A 21,731-nucleotide genomic window follows, 5' to 3' on the forward strand; every position below is an offset into this window, starting at 1 on the left:
TGGTATTTTTTAATTTAGATTAAGGTTAAATGCAAAAAATAAAACAATTCTGTCTCTGGAAGCATTTTCAGAAGAAATGTTTAAGATGAAATTGTCTTATTTTTTTATATTTCATTCAAATCTAAATAAAAAAAATACTATGTTCCATTCAGAAAATTCAGCTTCAGGGCTTGATGACCCATTTCCAGCAAAGTGAAAATATCATAATTTGGTAGTGTGTATCCAATTTTGGGATTTTTGGATGAAATTCACTTCCCTTTATTTTAAAAGAGTTGTCTGGTGGTTTGTGACACCCCATGATACTTATACGTAACATAGCTATAAAATGAGTGAAATGATCTTGTTATCTTCAATCTCATTTCACAAAATTTCTCTATTGAACAATATAAATATATAAATAACCATTGTTTCATATGTATATAATAAATAATGAGCCATAGATGGCATTAGATATTTGATTATTTATCTGAGACAGTGTATTTAAATATAACAATATTCTTGATCAAATAAAAATATTTAAAATACGAAAAAGTCATCAAATACGATTACAGACTTACTTTCATCTGGGGATGATGCCCAACAGCAAGCCATAACTGTGAATCTAAGAAATTGAAATATTTCAAAAAACATTTCAATTTTATTAAATATACAACAATTAATTTATTTTTACATAAACCCATTTCAATAACCATAAAACTAAACTTACAGTTCATCAGGACAATTAATTGGCTGTGACAATCTGTAATTGTCTCTAAGATAAACTCCCATTTCAAAAGGATCCACTTCGATATATGGTTGTTGACCCAAAGTCATTAATTCCCAGAGCGTCACTCCAAATGCCCACTAAAATGAAAGAATATTTAATTTAAAAAAAATAATAATAATAAATAATGTTCTAATAATTGATGAATTGTTATACATACAACANACGATGCAGTCGACTTCCGTTGATGGAAAGATGTTGATCCGAGGTCGGGAGATGGAGACGAAGATGGGTGCCAGACACACACACAACAACAGATCTGTCACTCAGAACTTTCGGGAGATACGATTACAGACTTACATAAAAAATTTTTTTATATCAATACATATATTAAAATAAAGTAACACATTTTAATTTTTAATATTTTTTTAAAGGAATATAGCAAAGTGTGAAGTGTATGTGGCACAAACATTTTTTTTTTTGTTTATCATTGGGATTGTTCAGATGCTTAAAGTTAATATTTTATAAATAGTGTATTATTTCAAATGCAATAGCTTGAATATTAGTTAAAAAGAATGAATATATATGTAAAAATATTTACTTTTTGAATTCACTAGTAAACCACAAATCAGATTTTTATCTTATCATAGTTTCATTTTGTTTGAATGTTCTTATGGCATGAAAATATCAATTAAAACAAAAGCATATTTTGTCTTAGAGAAAATCAGCATCTATATAAATCACACTGATTATTTGGAATAATTGTCAAATTTCTCTCCAAGATCTAATAACTTTAGTGAAATCTCTAAACTTACATCCTGTACTAAATTATCATTAGTTACAAAATAAACAAAAGTTAATAAAAGTAATAAGATTTTATTTAATTTTCTTCTTTGTAAAGCTATTTCATTAAGATTTATTTAAAAATTGGATGTTTCTTTTTAATTGCTTTCCATGCTTCATTAATTTATTTTTTAGTAATTTCTCATAAACTCAATCAATCAAAATTTAATACATCATTTAATTAAAGCAGAATCAAAACATATACAATTTATTTAAGTTTTATATTAAAAAATTTTATAATACCCAAAAAATAAACTCAGTCACCAACAAAATTCAATTTTAAATAGAGTGCACTCTCATTAATCTAAATTAATTTTTGTATCATTCAGATTACTGAGATTATATATAAAGAAAAACAAAATCAAAAAAGGACTACAAATAAAGTTAGCATATTTTAAAGAATTAATCCACAACTTTTCATTTCTGGCTAAAATATTTAGCAGAAAAACAAACAAAATTAATTAAGATTAGTGAAAGTGCCATTTATATTCATTAAAAATAATACTTACATGACAATGCCCTTCAGATGAAGATTTACATTTCTGTAGAAATTTTTTAAAATTACCTTGATCTACAAATGGATAAACTATTAAAGGATGTTGCACATCATCCAAACAAACAGCTACAACTGACAATATATTAATATGATTCATTCCATAGAACATTGTTCCTTCTTTCAGTAAGAGAGAAATTTGTACTGGTGATGCTTGATCTAAAATTTTAAAAAATATAATTACTTTTTAAAGGTTATTAATTCTAACATATAACTTCATAAATTCAATTTTAAATATGAAGTAGTATATTTAAATTCTTATTAAAAAATAGAAAGCAAAACACAATGAGTTGGAATCAAATGAAATTTTATTTGTACAAACGTAATGATGATGGTAGTAAGTGATTTTCAATATCATACTAAATGGACAATTTCCTGTGGAACAACAGTACAATTTAAAGGAATCTTTAATACCTTGTAGGACTGCTTTTTGCCTAAATACAAATGATGGCAATATGGCTGGGCACTTTATGCTATGATGCAAGTATCATTCCAGATCCTTCACACAGATGGCCAAAACTAACCACCTACCTGGTCTAATGATTGACATGGAGCAAATCTGGAGACTAAGTAGGCCAAGAAAGTATGGCAGCATGACGGAGACATTCCTGGGAAATCCTAGACATGCATATTTTGCTGGAAAATGGCTGTTTGCAGTCCTGCCATGAAAGGTAACACTTCAAGGTGCAGTATTTCTTGAATGTACTGTACTGTCAATGTCCCTTGCACCACTACTAGGGGGTGACCAATGTTATACAACATGACTCCAGAACAGCATGCCACTCAACAGTAAAGATAAGACTGAAGCACTCAGCACTGATCTTCCACACTTACATGATGGTTTTCTGTTCCAAACAGCAGTAAAGAGTGGATGATAAATATAATAAGTCAAATATACAACTGAGTGTGACAGTAAATAATCTTTATACTTATATTATCCTCTAGTTTAAGGCCACCAGTGGTTGGCTGAGTGAATAAAACCATAGATTATAGATAGATGGTTCATGCCAAAAGGTTGGCCACATGTAGTTTTCCAAGTTTTCTTAACAAGTTTAACATCTAACCCATAAGAGTTTCCCATAAAAGTCCCTGCAGGAAAAACTCTTCCTTGGCAGATCACCCACACATTACATTGCCTCATACCATCAATTAAATCAAATCTCTCTATTTTAAGATATTGGTCTATTAGCAGTTTACATTAATTCAAATCAGAGATGACTAAAGTCTTACTTTCATTTAATTAGTAACTTAATTCATTATAAAATACCTTACTACAAATTATCTGACATACAAATAATTTATCTGCAAAGCTATATTATTTTTTTCCTCTACTTTTAACACCAAGTGGACTTGTAAACTGAGCACCACCATACTGAATGCTACAAAACAGTGACAGGAATGGTTGTTGTTATATTACAACCATAAATTTGTAAAAATTTTTAAATATGTAATAAATTAAATTGGTCAAATCTTTTCCTTTTTTTTTTTAAACCACTATTTTAAAAATCATATTTCAATTAAAGCATTTTTGAAAGTCTGTTCTATGGGCTTAAAAATACTGTTAGATAAAGAATGCCACCCAACACCATCGTTCATATAGAAAGTGAAGATGGCTTTCTTTATAATTCATCTTTGATTTTTTGTACTTGCAAAAATTCTGCAGATTTTCATGAGATGAATGGAGTTACATTCAAAAAGTAATGTGGGGGCCAAAGAGGGGAGAAATAAAAAGAAACTCAATGAACGATAATATGTGATATATATCGTCATCATCTCCCTTNCAGAAATTGATTAAACCAATATCAGTGAAATTGATGGTATCATTTTTCAACTGTTATTATTTTCCTATTGTTATTATTTGCATATTAAAAGTAAATTTGTACTTGCAAAAATTCTGCAGATTTTCATGAGATGAATGGAGTTACATTCAAAAAGTAATGTGGGGGCCAAAGGGGGGAGAAATAAAAAGAAACTCAATGAACGATAATATGTGATATATATCGTCATCATCTCCCTTGCCATTTGGATTGCCGAGCAGTAACAATCAACGACATGTGGAAGCAGTTGAGTCAGAGATAGATGCTTTGTTTACAAACAACGCAACGTTTATTAAACACGTAAGAAGCTTACAAGATTTCCGCGATCTTGGAAGTTCTGTGGCAGCTGCGGCCTCTGGGTCTTCCTCTCCTTTCTAAGATAATCCCATTTTGAAGGAGTGTCCCTTGTTCGCGAATGAACCATTCCATTTCATCATGTCTCAACGACTCCGAGACAATGCAGTCGACTTCCGTTGATGGAAAGATGTTGATCCGAGGTCGGGAGATGGAGACGAAGATGGGTGCCAGACACACACACAACAACAGATCCGTCACTCAGAACTTTCGGGAGAAGAAGCCGTCGCGTCCTTGAATTTCCGGGGTTTTACCTGTTTTCTCTCAGATTCCCCTTTCCGATTGGTCTCTTGTCATCACCTGATGACAATTCGAAACCTTTCAGGACGCAGGAGAAATCAAAATCAAAGTTTAATTCGATCTCCAACCGGAAATGGTGGACAGACTTACATTCTTCTATTGTTTAAAGGTTAGCGTCACATTTTCATAAAATAAAAATCTATTTCTAACTACTATATTATTTTCTTTAAAACAATTATTTTAACACGAATTTTAGTGAGGGTTCGGATCTGTCCCGAGCCTCACAGTAATTCAAAAGTGTACTTCCCAAACTTAACCTTTTTTAAAATCATTACAAATAATGTTACTTATTATACCTCTAAAGCAGAAAACTGTCATCATCTTGAAAGAAGTTACTATTATTAATTGGTCAGAAGTTGATAAATATTGAATTGGCAGCAAAATATGGACATTGCATTTTAAGACTTTCTCAATGTCACTCAGTTAAACCCCATTAAATTGGCATAGAGTCAGATTAAGAGATTTGTGGGTCAATAAATCATTTAAATTCTGTGATGTTGAGAAACAGGCAAACACACCATTCAGTTAGTCACTATGAAAAACTGGAAAAATTTACATTCAGCATGTTATATCAATATTCCAGAACTTATGAGTTATAATTGTGGCAGATAACAGAATATGCAAGAATTTAAACTGCAAATTTTGATGAAGACTTAAGCCGAATAGAAGAACTAAATGTTTCTAAATCTATATTTTTTTCCTTCTTTAATTTAAGTTCTATGTTCAATAAAGAATAACTTCATAATTTAAATGTATTTATTGTATATGTTTCTAAAATTTTTTTAACTTTTGATACTTTGGTATCCAAAGCTATCTTTTTAAATATAGTAATTATTTAATTTGAAAGAAACATAAAACAACTAAATAAAAGTAATTTATTTACTCAAATAATTTCTTCATAACTTATTAAAACATACACACTACTATTAATATAAAAATCATTTTAGAATTGAATATAAAACATATTCATATAGTGGTGGGTCAAGATTTATGATGGGGGGGCAAATATAGTACAAATAATCATATTGCAACTTTATACTCATTTAAAAATTTTCATATCTATACAGACAAATTACCAATCTAAAGAATTAATAAAGAAAAGATGAATAAAATTAGGTAGCTAAAGGTAATTCAAAATAATTGGAACAACAGCAATAATAATAAATATCCAGCAATGAGTTGTTGCTTAACTTTCCCAGCAACATTTAAAACTGTGTGTAGTGCCAACTGTTATGATATTTTATTAAAAAACTTTATATTTTTAATTATTATAAAATGGCAAAAAGCTTAATTTTGAGGGTAGAGATGGGTTTTATAAAAACTGTAAATGCTAATAACAAGTAAAAGTCACTATTAAGTCCGATCCTACTTGAGACATGACACCCCCCACAATCTTTCCACCTTGTTGACCTTTAACCACCAAAATTTAATAGCATCAATCCCCTAATACACAAACCTCCCTGCAAAATTTCAGAAATTTTTGACAAAAAGCACAGGAGTTATTAAACTTCAAAGAGGGTGAACAAATCATGCGTTCCCACATAAACACTAACATCCATACATACAGGAAAAAACAAAATAAAATAATTTTAAAACAAATAGAATGCAATACAATAGAACAATAGAATGCAAGCAATGGGTATTGCATTCTATTGCATTCTATTTTACGTTCGTTTTTGTTTTAAAGTGGCTTAACTGAAGAAGACTATTAAAAATAGTCGAAAACGTTATTATTTTTTATTAAATACTTCGTTGCTGGAAATACTAAAGTGTTTGATTATTTTACAGGAAAAAAAACTCCCAGTTTTTTGCATTTCTCAATATTTCAAGGTCTTGGGTCCAAAAATGTAAAAATCTTGGGGTCATCTTTCAACCAATCACCATACTTTCCCTTTGTTATATATAACAGAGCCAGAAAAGTAAAATGACAGGAAGACGTGCTCAGCCCCCTTTTCCTGGATCCCTCATCATATTCATATTTTTATTTTAATTATTGCATTTATAAAACAAAGTCTTTAATACATGTTCAGAAACTGGAACTTTAAATGCAATATTTTCTATCAATTATTTCACAATATTAGCAGATGAATACTACTGCTTGTTATTCAGTTTATTTACAATTGATTTATTCTTAACAAATTGACTATAGATAAAATTTCATAGAAAATGAAATAGTTTCTTACCTGTTTTGAAAACTGTTTTTATATCATTTCTCATGTATTATTATAGTTAATGCAATATAAATATATTGCTTGCTAATTGAAAATACATATTAGTCATTTTATACATTTTTTTTCTATCAAAAACCTTATGTAATGAAAAGCAAAATACCATAACTAGTTTGCATCTTTGTAATTTACTTATGATGTTTCTATATTTATTTTCCTCACATTTATATTAAACTTAATAACATTAATTTCTCATAATTATACATTGGAAGAATCTCAAAAAAATAAAATTATACAGAAATTGATTAAACCAATATCAGTGAAATTGATGGTATCATTTTTCAACTGTTATTATTTTCCTATTGTTATTATTTGCATATTAAAAGTAAACTTTTTCCTTCAACAAAAAAATGCTTTTTTTCCAGAACAAAGCAGTCAAGTTGTTTTTCTTTATTTAATATAAAACTATATTATTTTTTAATATTATAATAATAGAAAATTTAATCTACATTCTAAAAAGTTATATTTTCTAAACGCCTACCTCTAGTGCCAAATTGATTACGTAATTCATTTAGTAATTAGCCTAATACTAGCCCAATACGCATATCGTCGATGTTTAGATATATTTTCTAATTTTGTGTGGTTATACCGGTATATAAGAGCTAAGAAATTGTTGTATTTAATTCTGCAAGAGTTTTATCTCTAAAATAACAATATTATTACCTGAAACTGTCTTTATAAATATATTCTTCTTATTTTTTGTTTCAGCTTCATCTTCAATTAATGTTCCATGATATATTTGGCCAAATGTTCCTGTTACATAATATCATATATCTTAAAATATAATTCAAAAAAATAATAAAGGTTCTTTTGATTAAATAATGCATTTTTTTATAAGAACAAACCTTCTGTAATTTTATCTTGTAAAATAATATTTTTTCTCTCTATAGATAATTCAGTAAGTTGTTCTGAAAGCTCTGTTGTCTTCAAATCATTGCTCTGGCTAAGTATTCCTACAGACACAGGCGAGAGACGTCGAAAACTAGTATAACCTAGTTAATTAAAAAAATTCCACATTTGTGAATTGAATACAATGAATACAAATAATTTATTTGGAAAATAAAAATTTATCCAGAAATACTCACTGCCTGTATTACTAATATTATTAGGAGTGTCAACTCTTAAAAATGTCTGACATTGAGTAGATAAAACTGGAGAACTTCTCCCAAAGCTAAAATTTGAACATTTAAAAAATTAATTTTAATTCATAAAAACATTCAACTGTTATTTTATAAAAATTATGATGATAATTGTTTTAAAATAAAAACATATCAAGTATATCTTACTTTACAGCATCTCTTCTAGTTTTATGAGCTCTGAGGCAACTTGCAATAGCTAAAATTGTGATTATTATCATCACTGCACTAGCACATCCTACACCAATGAAAAAAGGACTGGTGGTAGCAATTGCATCTGTAGCTAAAATAAATTAAGTATATTATAAATAACATTTCTAAATAATATCTATGAAATGACGAAGTAAAAGTTTTTTATAATTAAGTTAATCGCTTAATTTAAAATAAATTGCATTTTATAAATTACAAATATTTATCAGTATATGATTCAAAATTATTTTATCAAGATATCAATTTCTTTTCAGTTATGTAAGTAAATTATATTTACAAAATATAAATTATACTTTGCAATATGCATTATTGCAATTATACTTTTAGACATTAGGCAATTTTTTAAATCCAGAATTTACAGTAGTTAAACAGATTATAAAATACCAATAAAAAAATGTTAAAAATTGATTAATTTTTCTATATAAGGCCTTCCAAAAAGAATGCTACAATTTTAAATTATTATAATTATTTTAATTATTACCTGAGAATGTCATAATGTACTGTACATTGAAACATTAGAAACTAACTTTCATATTTGCCAATTACAATTTCTCAATGCATATAATCATGTCACACAACATACATCCAACTGATACTCAAATTCTTCCCATGTTTGCTACAGCATATCTGACGTCACTTCTCCCACAGCAGCCACAACTCTATATCTCCAGATTACTCATGTTGCATGATGATGAGTGATTTCGACTTTGAAAACTGCAAAACAAAATTCTCTCTCTGTTGCAAAGTCACCAAATTTTTTACAGTGCTTCCTAGAGATAGTAGACAATAAGATTTGAATGCAGATAGAAGATGAAGCTCAGACAGTTACTCATTTGGTGTACATCACAAGTAATAATATAATTACAGTAATTTAAAATGGTAGCATTCATTTTGGAAGATCCCATATTTAATATCAAGTATTACTGTCAGATCATTCAATATATTACAGAACTTTATATTTGAAATTTATACTAATAGAGAATTAAAGGAATCAATGCTTATTCAATTATACAAAGAAAAAAAAAAAAAACTCAAAAATGCAGAAATTTATTTTAGATCAATCAAAAAAATATTTTTTAAATATATTATTCGTTAATCATGTGATTAACAAATAATCACCAACATTAATAATAAAGAAGTGCTTTATAATAAATAATCACAATGAAGAAATTTATGAAAATCTCAAAATCATCAGTTTTATTTAATAACTTTCCTAGGGATATTTTAAAATCATTTAAAAATTTATTTCTTTAAAATAAAGTCATCTGAATTGAAGAAGATAATGTATTACTATTTATAGATCAATACTGTTGTTGAAATATTCATAAAACATGTAATATAGCAATATTTACTCAGGTATTCTCTTATATATTAAATCATTCCAAATATCATTGTTTTAGCTCTACTAATTTAATAATTGTGCTATTGAAATAAAATTCTTAATATAATTATAGGCCATAAAATTGTACATAAGATTTAAAAATAGCAAAAATTATCAAAAAGTTTAAATTATCATAGAACAGTGGTTCCCAATTAATTTTTCCTGCGTACCACTTCACGAAAGAGCTCAAACTTGCGTACCCCTTATAGCAGAAATTCATATTGATCCATACTAATATTATAAATTCGAAGATAATTCTGTCTGCTGTCTGTCTGTTACCTTTTCATGTCTAAACCGCCAAACGTGTTTTAATAAAATTTGGCACAGAAATAGCTTACACGTTGAAGATGGACATAGGCTACATTTTACTATGAGAAAATATCTTACTCCCACGTGAAAATTCGATATAATGCAGGCGAAACTGTGGGTAGACAGCTAGTGATAAATAGAATAAGTTTTTTTTTTTACATTTATTACCTTTAAAATACAATTCTAATAATAATGAAAATAACAAAGTTATTTAATTTTAATGTGACAAATGTGCACAATTTTCTTTGCACAACTTTGTAAAATCTGGTTGCTTTTTGGTCAGCTTCAGTCTCGAGTCATCTTCGAGTCGAAGTCGGTGACGATGTTTAGTTTTCATGTTTGTCATGGCCGAAAATCCGCTCTCGCAGAGGTATGTTGTGCAAAATGGTAGTAAATATTTTATTGCCGCTTCGCTGACATGATAATAATGATAATTGTACAATTAACACAAATTGTGTTAATTGTACAATTTTTGTTTCTTGCGTAAGAATTTCATTTAGGTATTGTCACAAATGCATTTTTTTGATGAAATTTCGAGAATATTTTTAGTTATAAATAAACGAATTTGTGCATTCCACATCGTGTTGTAAATTGCCGAATTTTTGATGGTCCCTCATTATTTTTTTAATTGCTTCATCTCATGCATTTAAATTTTAAATTGACCGATTTTAGATTGCTGCGCGTACCCCTTCGTGCAATTTCGCGTACCCTTGTACCACTAATTGGGAACCACTGTCATAGAATATTAAATTTCAAACAAATATCAACATGAACTATTTAGATAAGATTCCATAAGAATTATACAGGGCATCCAACAAGTGGAGTGCAGTGGAGAAGGTTTAAGTAAAGTTTTAATAAAAATGAAGTTTTACATATTTTATTGCTGTTTCTCCTACAGCAAATGCTAGAAATATCCCCCAGAGGCCCCAGAATCTGGGGGAGTGTGGTCTGGAGACCTATAAGACCAGATTCCACAGGAGATTATGCAATCATCAAAGAAGTCTTCCAAAAACCAGAACATCTGTGAGCAAGTAGTATCATCATCTAACACAGTGGAAATCAGGATATATGACTTCTGGGTCTTGTATGCAATGCTATATGTATAACTTTATTGTCATTACAAATATCTCATTTTTTCTAGATAAAAATAAATAATATTAAATTTAATGATTCATCAAAATATAATTGGGTACTAATAGGATTATATTATTATTAAACGTTATCAGGAAGTGAAAAAAAATGTCTGCATGAGATGCCAAATTATTCTAATAATGCAAGTCTGCAAATTTAAATTTTGACATCATTGCATGAACTAAATCAATTTTATATAATTTGTGCATACTGAATGTAAAAAGAACTATTGTTAGTCAGTTTTTTTTCTAAGAAGAAATGGCAAGAAATACTGATATTTCTAGTTTTACAAATATAATATGAAAATAACCATTTAATCACAAATGTGTTTTCACCCAATAGCAACTAAAATATAGACTACATAATACTAATACAAAATATTACAGTTTATATGTAATCTTCTGATCGCTAAGATCAAGGTAATTATTTTTTTCCTTCGTGAAATTTATTTTGCTCCCTTTCTTCTATGTGAAAAAAGGAAGCAGGTAGAATCTCTCATTTAAGTAATCAACAATAAATCAGTGATTATGTTCCTTGACTTTTCTCTCTCAATTTTGATGCATATTCTGCAAGCTCTGAGAGGAACACAGATTTTATCTTAATTACTGTTGTCACATTCCACTTTTGCTTCATTGGAACAAATTTACCATAGATGAAACTATAACAACAATCCAAACTGTTTTTATCTCAATATGATAAGTGATTTTAAGTCAAAAGCAGCTTATCTCGAGCTGTCACTATACATGAATGATCCGCTCCTATTTATATGTAAATTACATGTTTCTAGAATTTTCTGGAAAGCAGATAAAACATGGAGAGTGGCATCCAATGAATAAGAAATATGTGACCAGTGATGTCATGACATGTGTCATGCAGCCCATTCTATATTTCTTCCTTTTATTAAACAGAATGAAAAATTCAGCCCATTTTAATATATTTCTAGATTATATATGGTGGATTCATATCAAGTATTTGAAATAAAAAAAGAGATCTTGATTTTGAGGACTGAATTATATAATTTTCATGTGCAGCACTTTCTGAATGCATTACACACAAAAAGAAAAAAAAATTTGTAAATATATATAAATTTAGAGAAAAAAATGGTACATAATACAAAATTCTGACATTGACTTTGGACTTGGTATGCTACAATTATTTTTAAAATGTTTATCTTGTTTTTCTGTTACAAAGAATATATTGCAGACTAGTACATGGGCAAATGGAACTTGTTCAAGTAGCATGGGAAATATGGATTAGCACTTATGCCAGAGCTATGAATATACAGAGAACAGTCCTCCTGGTACCTCTTGAAATTTCCCAATTTTCCCAATGGTCTCATCAGCCCCTGGACTAATGTAATTAATTAGCCAATTAATATTATACTGTATTTCAACAAGTTGTAGAAGTTTGATATTATAATAGCTAAGTTGTTATATTGTTATAAGAAAATCTAAGTATTCAAATAAATACATTATTTTACTATAACTTTCTTAACTGTTGGGACTTCTTGAGATTTAATATTTAGATGGTCTCTCTATAAACCAACACAGTTTTTTTTATTAATTCACTTGTTTTAATCCACATCCCATTTTAATGGAAAAGATCTAATTAGTGTAAAAATTTACATCCTGAAGTATCATATACATAACCTATTGGAGTAGTAATTTTTAATGAATAGTTTTCAAATTTATCCCCAAAAATGACTTAAAGACCACTTTGAGGGCCCCTGCCACTGTGTTTGTTTCAATTTAAATTTATCCTTTAATAATACAATATTAATTATTGAAGTATAATTTTTTTAAAACACGATCAAGAAATTCAAATTAATACAATACATCCATGCAAGTTTATACAGAAGTAAATGTAATATAGCATTTTAAAACATAAAAGTTATATATTGATCTTTCCTATATGTGATTTTAAGATTTTAATTAAAATATTTTTATTAATCTACTTTTAATCTTAGTTATAATCTCTCAATTCAACTTATTTCTACAGAAAGTTTGAAAAGAAAAATATATTGCTAACTTAAGTTGATGATAAGTTTCATATTTTAAAAGAACTATTTTTATATTAAACTTTCATTTACAATAATTAATTCTTTTTTGTTTTCAAAATGTAATTTCATTCTAAACAAACAAATAATCAATTTAGATTCCTTTAGCATTATCTTTTCAAAATAATTTTGAATTACATTTCCATTCTTCATTTAAATTAATATAGCTAATGATTAAATTCTTATAAAAACTTAAAACATTAACAAGAACATTTGCCTCCTTTAGATTTGTAAAAAAATAATTATTCCTTGGGAAAATAACAAGATGTTTATACATTTGTTTATTTTAAGAAAATTGTAATTTTATAAATTGCTTTATTCTTATTGCTTTTAAATTTAATAAAATTATTAACTTGATAGCCTATTTTATGAAAACAAAACTGAGGAAAGTTTTAACTTTACTCATTTATTTTTGATGATGTATACACAATATTTTAAATACTTTTCTAAAGAAAATGTTTAAAAATATAGTTAATTATTCATTTTAATGTTACAAACTTTCTTAAACTAAAAGAAATTAATAAATATTCTTATACCTACCCATAAGAAGTGTTCCATTGTGATTTCCATCTGTGAAAACATACAATAATGATTTTAATTAAATATGAAATTTATTTTGTAAAAGAACAAGAATTTTTATTTAATAAAAATTACATGTATTTGTAAGTATTTGCCTGAATACTTTTCAAAATATAATGAATTTACCAAATAAACAGCCAGATTCTTTATTGGACTATAAGACTAAATAATTAAACAATTTGGCAGGAAGCAAGCCATCAGAGACTGCCATCTCTATTAAATATTTATTTATTTATAATAATTATATTTAATATTTAATAGAGATGGAGACCTGGCAGCTTGCCTCCTGGCAAACTGTTTAGTAATTATTTAGCCTTATAGCCAGGGCCAGCATGAGGCAGGTGCAGCACATTCGCTGGCCCCGCATTTTGAAAGGCCCTGCAGTGTATGAAAACTCATCAGACATTTTGCAAAACCTCCTCTATAGTAGATTGAATATTTGGGTGTGCAACTACATAATCCCCCTAATCAATGACAACTTGCTGCACACTGATATGAGTGCAAGATTTTCTTCCCCATCTTTGCATTGAAATGTTTTGTTGCAGCCTGTTGCAGACGTTGACATCAAACATTGGCACGTCTGCAACACTGGTGCAGAAGACATTAGGTGTTAAGGTAATTACCCAATTAAAAAACACCAATTTTGATTAACTTTTTACAGAATGATGATATCAAACAGATGCAAGACATTTTTTTAGTAACGATGATTCAGTTTGAAGGCATGACAAAAATCATCAAAGTTCAGTGTAACTCCATAAAGTCCTTATATCCTGGAAACTAAAATCCAAAGGCAAACAATTTTTTTTTTAATTTTTACCTTTTATTTAGTCTAGTATGTAGTAATAAATAATATTTAAAAATAATTTTCACATGTAGTTTTATTTTGGGCGTGAATGGGCTAATTAAACAAAGATGCATCACACTATCCCATTGCTACTGTCTTCGACGTTGGGCATTACTCAATCTCTCAACTAAACAAGGCTTCAGCTGAATGTAGTTTCTCGCGGTTGAAACTAATAAAAAATTATCTTCGATCATCAATAAGCCAAGACCAATTTACATCTCTGTCTATTCTTTCAATAGAAAGTGAAGTAGCAAACTCAATCAATTTTGATGACGTAATCAAAGATTTTGTGGTGAAAAAAGCAAGAAAAATTATGTAATATTCATCTTACAAAAAATATATGTAACATCCATTGTACTTATAATAAATAATTCCTTATTGTAAAATTTAAGTGTAGGATTTGAATCTATTTTGGCCCTGCAAAAGGTCATGCCAACCCTGATTATAGCCCAATAAAGAATCTGGCTGTTCATTTGGTATTTGAAATACCTGTCAGGTTAGTTTATTTATTATATAATGAATTTACTTTTCAATAACTAATTAATTATAAATTTTTTTGAGAAGATCAATGTCAAAACAAAACAATTACAGAAGTAAATTCTAAGGTTAGACAGTAATTGCTTTAGATATTTGTCATAGTTTCATTAGTATGAAACAAGAACTCTATATTAATCACCAATGTTACTGCATTCAAGAAGTAACATTGGTGATTAACATTCTTGAAAAGAAACTTATTCAAGAATGTTATAATAAATATAAATTATTATAGAGAATTATCATCATTAATATTAATAATCAGTCAAAAAACAAATTAATAAATTTAAAATTTATACATTTGCTTGCAAAATCATAAAAATAAGATGATATAAAATTAGCTAAAGACATATGATTTCTAAACACAATAATGAGAATGTTTAGTAATATTCAAATGTACTGTTATAATTCTTATATAATTCTTTTTACTGATAAGAAGTGAAAGAAACTGAGAAAAATTTTAAGATAGACGAAATGAATAACAGATTTACAGTATTTATTTAAAAACACTAATTATCATCAATTTCAACAAATTTAAAATTTGACAAAAAAATTACTTCAATTACCCTGTTCTGCATCAAAATCCTCCCATGAAAGAACATGTGATTTTTTTTATGTATTAATACTTTAGTATGCTGAATATGAATCTTAAGTCCAAAATCATCTATTACCCACAGTTTTTTTTTGTAAACACCACTTTTTGCAGAAAAATACCTTTGCAGAAAAAATTTCTGTTGCTATTGTTTGATAAAATATGAAACTGGAGCAAAAATAACATTGCTTAATGTCAGGAATTATTTTGAAAGGACCCTCCTGGAACAGGTGGTACATATTAGTAAACTATGGATGTCAGCTGTAAGATAACAGATGGCCCCATTCACAACCTGTCAGATTGATGGCATGGCCTGTCAGCTATACGTATAAGATCCAGCAGAAATACAAGACACTTGGTCTTGGACTCAGACACACACACTCAAACTCACATCATGCATGTGCAAAAACCAGTTGGACTGTTTCTGCTACATTTGTGGAAAACTGACTTTGAAGGTGAAACAAAAATCACTGATGCCTCTAGTGAAGAAAGCATACCATCATTATTTCAGCTGTAAGTTGGGAGACCAAGACAAAACTTGGGCTACTAAAATATGTTGTAATTCAAGCATGCAGACACTGACTGGAAGTTCAGAATTGTTACTTTTGCATGGCTGACATCAAAAACTTTACAGCAAAACCAAAAGCAAGCTATAATATCTCAAGTGTTCATCTGCACTTCGACCAGTGCCCCATGATGAATCAATGCCAGTACTGGCACCATCTTTGAATTTCATGAAAGCTTTAGAAGAGGAATCTGATCCTGAAAACATCTTGCCAAAATGACAATCAAGCTGTGGTGAGCAACTTTTATGGAGTCTCACAGAAGAGCCACAGCTCATCAATTAGCCTTGGCTAAATGATCTGATTTGTGATTTGATCTTTCAAAAAGAAAGGCTCAACTTCTTGCATCACATCTCCAACAGTGGAACTTTTGGAGAAAGAAGTTAAGGTGTCCTGTTACAGAAAAAGAAAATCAAGAAATGTGAAATTGTTTCAATGGAGGACAATCTTGTTTTTTGCAACAATATACTGAATTTGTTGAAGGAGCTTCAGCTGCCACAGGATACTGCAGAGTGAAGACTATCAATTCAAAGTTCAATCTTAAAGTAGTTCTGTTGCACAATGGCAAATAACGTCTATTCATACTGGTCGCTCATGCTGTTCACACGAAAGAAACAGCAACCTGAAGATACATTTGCTGGATAGGATAAAATATAATGAGCATAAGTGAATATGCATACTGACCTCAAAGATGTAATGCTAACAGATCTTCAAGGAGGATAAACTAAATTCAGCTGTTTTTTTTTTATGTGAATGGAACAATTGAGCAAGAAACAGTCAGTACTTAATAAAAAAAGTGGTCCAATTATGCAGCAAACCTACAAACTCAGAAGAATATTGCTTTTCTGCTCTAGTTAACTAAAATCCACTTAGGGACCGTCCATAAATTACGTAAGGGTGATTTCGACCATTCTACACCCCCACCCACCCCTGTGTAAGAAACCATAATATTTTCTTTGTTCCCCCCTTTCCTATCTTACATAATATTTTGGCATGATTTTATAGAAAGATTTTAACCAAAAAAAATTTTTTTATGAAACCCTAAAAACCTTAGGTCTAAAATATAAATTCAGTAGCAAGTAAATTACTCTCTGTTCAAAGCCAGTTTGCCATCAGAATTTAAAAGTGCTGCAGAACTGTTTTTACTAATGCCTCTCTGATACTAGCAGAGTTCCTTCCTTTTAAAAGGTTCTAAACTACTACATCAGAACTACAAATGTCAAGGCTTAACAACGGTCTCTACTCCTGTCTACGGCTGTTCACATGCTATCACATTGCAATTACCCTACTATCTCTGGTCATCATCCTGTAAACAAGGTTATTTGGTCTCATCTGCTTCCTTCATGGATAATCATGCAGACATTAATATCTACACAGATGAGTCCAAAAGCGCACTTCTTGTTGGCTCGAGTATCTGTATCTTCCTCCAAACTGACATATTTTGCCAAAAATACGTTAGAAGGTACAGATACCTCCCAGATAACTCCATCTATCAAGCTAAAGATGCTGACTATTAAGCTGTTCAGTCGGCCACTTCACTACCAAACAAAACTCTGTCTATCAACATTTACAGTGATTCTCAGTCTGTCCTAAAAGCTCTATTAAATCCCAATTGCAATAGCAATAAAATCACATACATCCAGCACTATATTAAAAATCTTGTAAATAAGATAACTTTTATATTTGTTCCTGGCTATACTGGCATATTGGGAAACAAAAGCTGACTTTGAGGTTGTCAGCTGCAAAGGCCACTGATGTGGACTATACTTGCATCCCTCTCTCAAGTAGCAGCCTTAAAAATTATATTCATGACAACACTATGCAAAAGTGGAATCAGTAAAAGTAATTGAGCAGTAAAACTGGTAGAATAAGAAGACTTTATTTTCTTAGTGTTGAATGTAGGTTCTCATCACTACTTGGAGATTTAACATTTGCTACTGCTTAACTACTTACTGAGCATGGTAATTTTAGAAGCTACCTGGCAATGTATAACTGGGCAGAAGCTGCTTCTTGCTTTTGCTCTACAGAAAATCTAGACACCGTCGACCATATGATCTATCATTGTTCAATTTACAATCAAGATAGACTTATTCTGAAATTAGAAATTTTTACGCTTGGTTTCAGGTGGCCATGCCCACTTGATAAGCTTGTTCAGAAACCACTGTTTCATGCTTTTTACAATTATGTTCAAAAAATATGAAAGAAAGGACTATTTATAATTTCTAATTTCACATTTTAGTTTTCACTAAAAGCCAAATACTAATTTTATGTTTACTTTGTATCATGTATTTTGGTTTATGTATTCTTAGTGTTATACACCCATAGGAGTGGTGCACTTATTCTAATAAAAAACAAGAAAGATAAACCACCACACAGCTTTTCTCCCATGACAAAAAATGTGTATAGCGTGAATCTGATAGCGTTATTACTCTATCATATCACACAAGACAACGAGCGTTCTTAATAGAAACTGCCAAATTGAAGCCAAATTCAAAATGCCACCACTCAACGAGATCAAAAAATAAAAATAAGAATATTACGTAAGACGAGATCTATTACCCCGTACCCCTAAGTAAGAAAGTGTAAGAAATCCTTGACCTCCACCCACCCCAAATTACTTTACATAATTTATGGACAACCCCTTACCTCTTCTTCAGTTTGATGAAAAATTGTGTGAAAAGTATGGACAGAATTTGCTTACCTGAAGTAGAAGTTTTCTCATCTGAGTGATGTGAAAGTAAAGGAGGAAATTTTTGATGGTCCCCAAGTAAGACAGCTTTTGAAGGATCCTAGTTTCAAGGAAAACTTAACACAGCAGAAAGGACAGTGCAGGATATTTGAAAACATGAGCAAGAATTTTTGGGAATGTACAATCTAACAACTAAGAGGAAATTGTGAAAAAGTTGGTAATGTCCTACCAAACTGGGTTGTGATATTCAAGATGAATTTTCTGCATTCCCATTTAGGATTTTTTCCCATCAATCTAGTAGCTATTTCTGATAAACATGGAGAATGGTTTCATCGGACTCTTTCTCAAATGAAAAAGTAGAATGAGAACAGGTTAGCAGATTACTGCTGAACTCTACAATGAGAGACTTCAGAAGAGGAGTATAAAAGGAAGAAAACACGTCATTAAGTGTTTCTGTTTTAAATGTATAGAATTATCAAAAAGAAGTAATTAACATACATTTATTTGTATCTAATTAGCCAATAGCAGTGTGTAGCCAATAATATGATATTTTTAACAGAAAATGTTTTCCTTCAAAAAACCTGATTTTTTTCAAAAGTGTTGGATTAGGTCAATTCTGTTGCAGATTGAGAACCATTGAAACTATAAAAAAATCAGTAAAAATGTTTGATAGGAACAGAAATAATTTATTAAAACAGTATTATTAATTAAGTGATAATTTTATTTTACAATTTTACTAAGTTATATTTGCATTTTTAAACACACTTATTTAACTACAACCAACAGACTGCCGAAAATCTATCGGGCTAGTTTTATGCTAATTATTAAATAAATTACGTAATCAATTTGGTACTAGAGGTAAGCGTTAGGCGCCATCTCTTATTAATATTAATAATTATAAATAATTTTAATTAATTTAAATAATTTGGAACCGCTGGGAGAAAAAATCGGCCCGGAGCGNCCTAACGCTTACCTCTAGTACCAAATTGATTACGTAATTTATTTAATAATTAGCATAAAACTAGCCCGATAGATTTTCGGCAGTCTGTTGGTTGTAGCTATATTATATATCGGGTTGGAGATGTTTGTATACACTTATTTAAATTAGTATCTATCCAATTTCTGTTAATTTCTGTCAATTTATATTAAATTTCTGAGAATTATTAAATACATTCATTTTTACAGATTACAGTAGCCCTCCACTTTATAACTGGCATAAATTTTCCATTAAAATTTATGAAATGCCATGATTTAAAATGCTATATATTTTTTCTTAACCACCTCAATATAATATTAGATAATTTCTTGGAAATACAATTTGAACTAACTTCAATTTATGATATTAAATCTGCAGAAAAGAATTCAATTTTATATCAGTTATTTAATGATGATTGACCCAGAACATTTGTAAAAGCGGGATTTGTTGTACAGTATATGTGAGATCTGAATAGCCCCGGGTCTAAAATAGTAATTTTACTATTGATGTTAATATTTTTGTTATAAAATATTCTTTCGTTTGGGTGAAAAAAATAACGTTTTAGAGTGGGAAAATTAGATAACAGATGCTACTTCCTTCTAGGGAAGTTAGAACATCCTCTGTTTTTCCCTTATCTGCGAAAAACCTCGCTTTGATGGGAAATGTTTACCCCTCACATATTCCCCTTTCCATCCGTTCCCACGGAGGAATCTTTGTATGATGATTGGTCGCCGATCGTCAGATATAGAGGAAATTTATCAGAATTCGGGGAGTTCATCGACAGACCTGGAAGTGTCCAGACTCCACACATTTTCCTCCTGATGACCAACGCCCTTAGACGAGTCACATAGAATAATTCCAGAGTTAGCGCTGAGAAGATATACTTTGATTTTGTGCACATATCGATCTCCCATGGAAAGAAGTAAATGAACTTTAACTCTAAACAAGCCCTTGCCTACAGTGAAGAAGACGAATGACAACTAAACCAGGTAGTATGTTTTATACCGATATTGTAATCTCTCTCTTGATCTGGTATCGGTTATAATAGGGTCGCGTCTCTCTCGATTTATATCATTCTTTCATTTGATATTTTGTATTAGTTTATATTTTCTTATGTTTTATTAAATTTACTATTGTTGTTTATCAAATAAAATGACTCTTAATTTGTGTCTGAATCAGATCTCCCACGCGTGTTTGTCCGCGGAATTTAATTGACAAACTGGTGTCAGCCCTGACGAGCATCTGGACTTCACAGTTCAGATCTACTAGCGATCTGAAACTTTAGGAAACTATTCTCACTGAATAGGCCGAGTAAGTGGTACCCTTTAGCAGGTGTCCCCAGCTGATCTCACATATATTAAAAATAATAATAATTAAAAAAAATTCAATAATTCAATTTATTTAAGTAAAAACAATTAAGAAATAAAAGATAAACTTTTTGTTTTTATAATCTGTTATTATTTTTATTTAAGAAATGAAAATCCATCAATTAGCTTAACTTGAATGTGTTAACAGTTGTCTTTCTTTTAGTAATGATAATATATTCTGGTAACAAATAAAAATTGATAGAAATTTATAAGGTTTTTAATAAATAATTCATTTTATAATATAACTTTGTCTTTAGAAAACTTTATATACATGCAATAAGTTCTGCATTTAATTCATTTATAATCACGCTTAAAACATTTCAAATTTTAAGAAAAATAAAAAAATTGCTTTATTAAAGTCAAAGTAGAAAAGCAAGTATCAGTTCTATAGTACTTTTGGACCTCTTAAACCCATCTTCAGGGGATAAAATTCACCAAAAAATCCCTTTTTCTTATTCCCTGAAGATTGACTTGAGAGGTCCAAAAGTACTAGGGAACTGATTTTTTTTTTCTACTTTGACTCCAATAAAAAAGCTTTTCTTATGTTATTTGAAGTTTCTGAATGT

The 21,731-nt window shown here is 29.5% G+C and overlaps 1 protein-coding gene across 4 annotated transcripts in view; it reads right to left on the reverse strand.

Annotated features, from left to right (window-relative positions):
* Nucleotides 1–21,731, reverse strand: part of LOC111623485 (tyrosine-protein kinase RYK-like) — a 72,190-nt gene that overhangs the window by 2,670 nt on the left and 47,789 nt on the right. For all 4 annotated transcript variants that reach the window (XM_023366079.1, XM_023366080.1, XM_023366077.1 and 1 more), the window contains exons 5-10: nucleotides 13,562–13,591; nucleotides 8,085–8,217; nucleotides 7,884–7,969; nucleotides 7,644–7,790; nucleotides 7,462–7,551; nucleotides 2,056–2,258 (exon numbers count right to left, since the gene is read on the reverse strand). In XM_023366079.1, the coding sequence (XP_023221847.1) occupies nucleotides 2,056–2,258; nucleotides 7,462–7,551; nucleotides 7,644–7,790; nucleotides 7,884–7,969; nucleotides 8,085–8,217; nucleotides 13,562–13,591 (689 nt within the window). The remainder of the gene's footprint in view (nucleotides 1–2,055; nucleotides 2,259–7,461; nucleotides 7,552–7,643; nucleotides 7,791–7,883; nucleotides 7,970–8,084; nucleotides 8,218–13,561; nucleotides 13,592–21,731) is intronic.

Source organism: Centruroides sculpturatus, unplaced genomic scaffold (genome assembly GCF_000671375.1).
Source record: "Centruroides sculpturatus isolate CEXI.00-Female unplaced genomic scaffold, Cexi_2.0 scaffold115, whole genome shotgun sequence".
NCBI lineage: Eukaryota > Metazoa > Arthropoda > Arachnida > Scorpiones > Buthidae > Centruroides > Centruroides sculpturatus.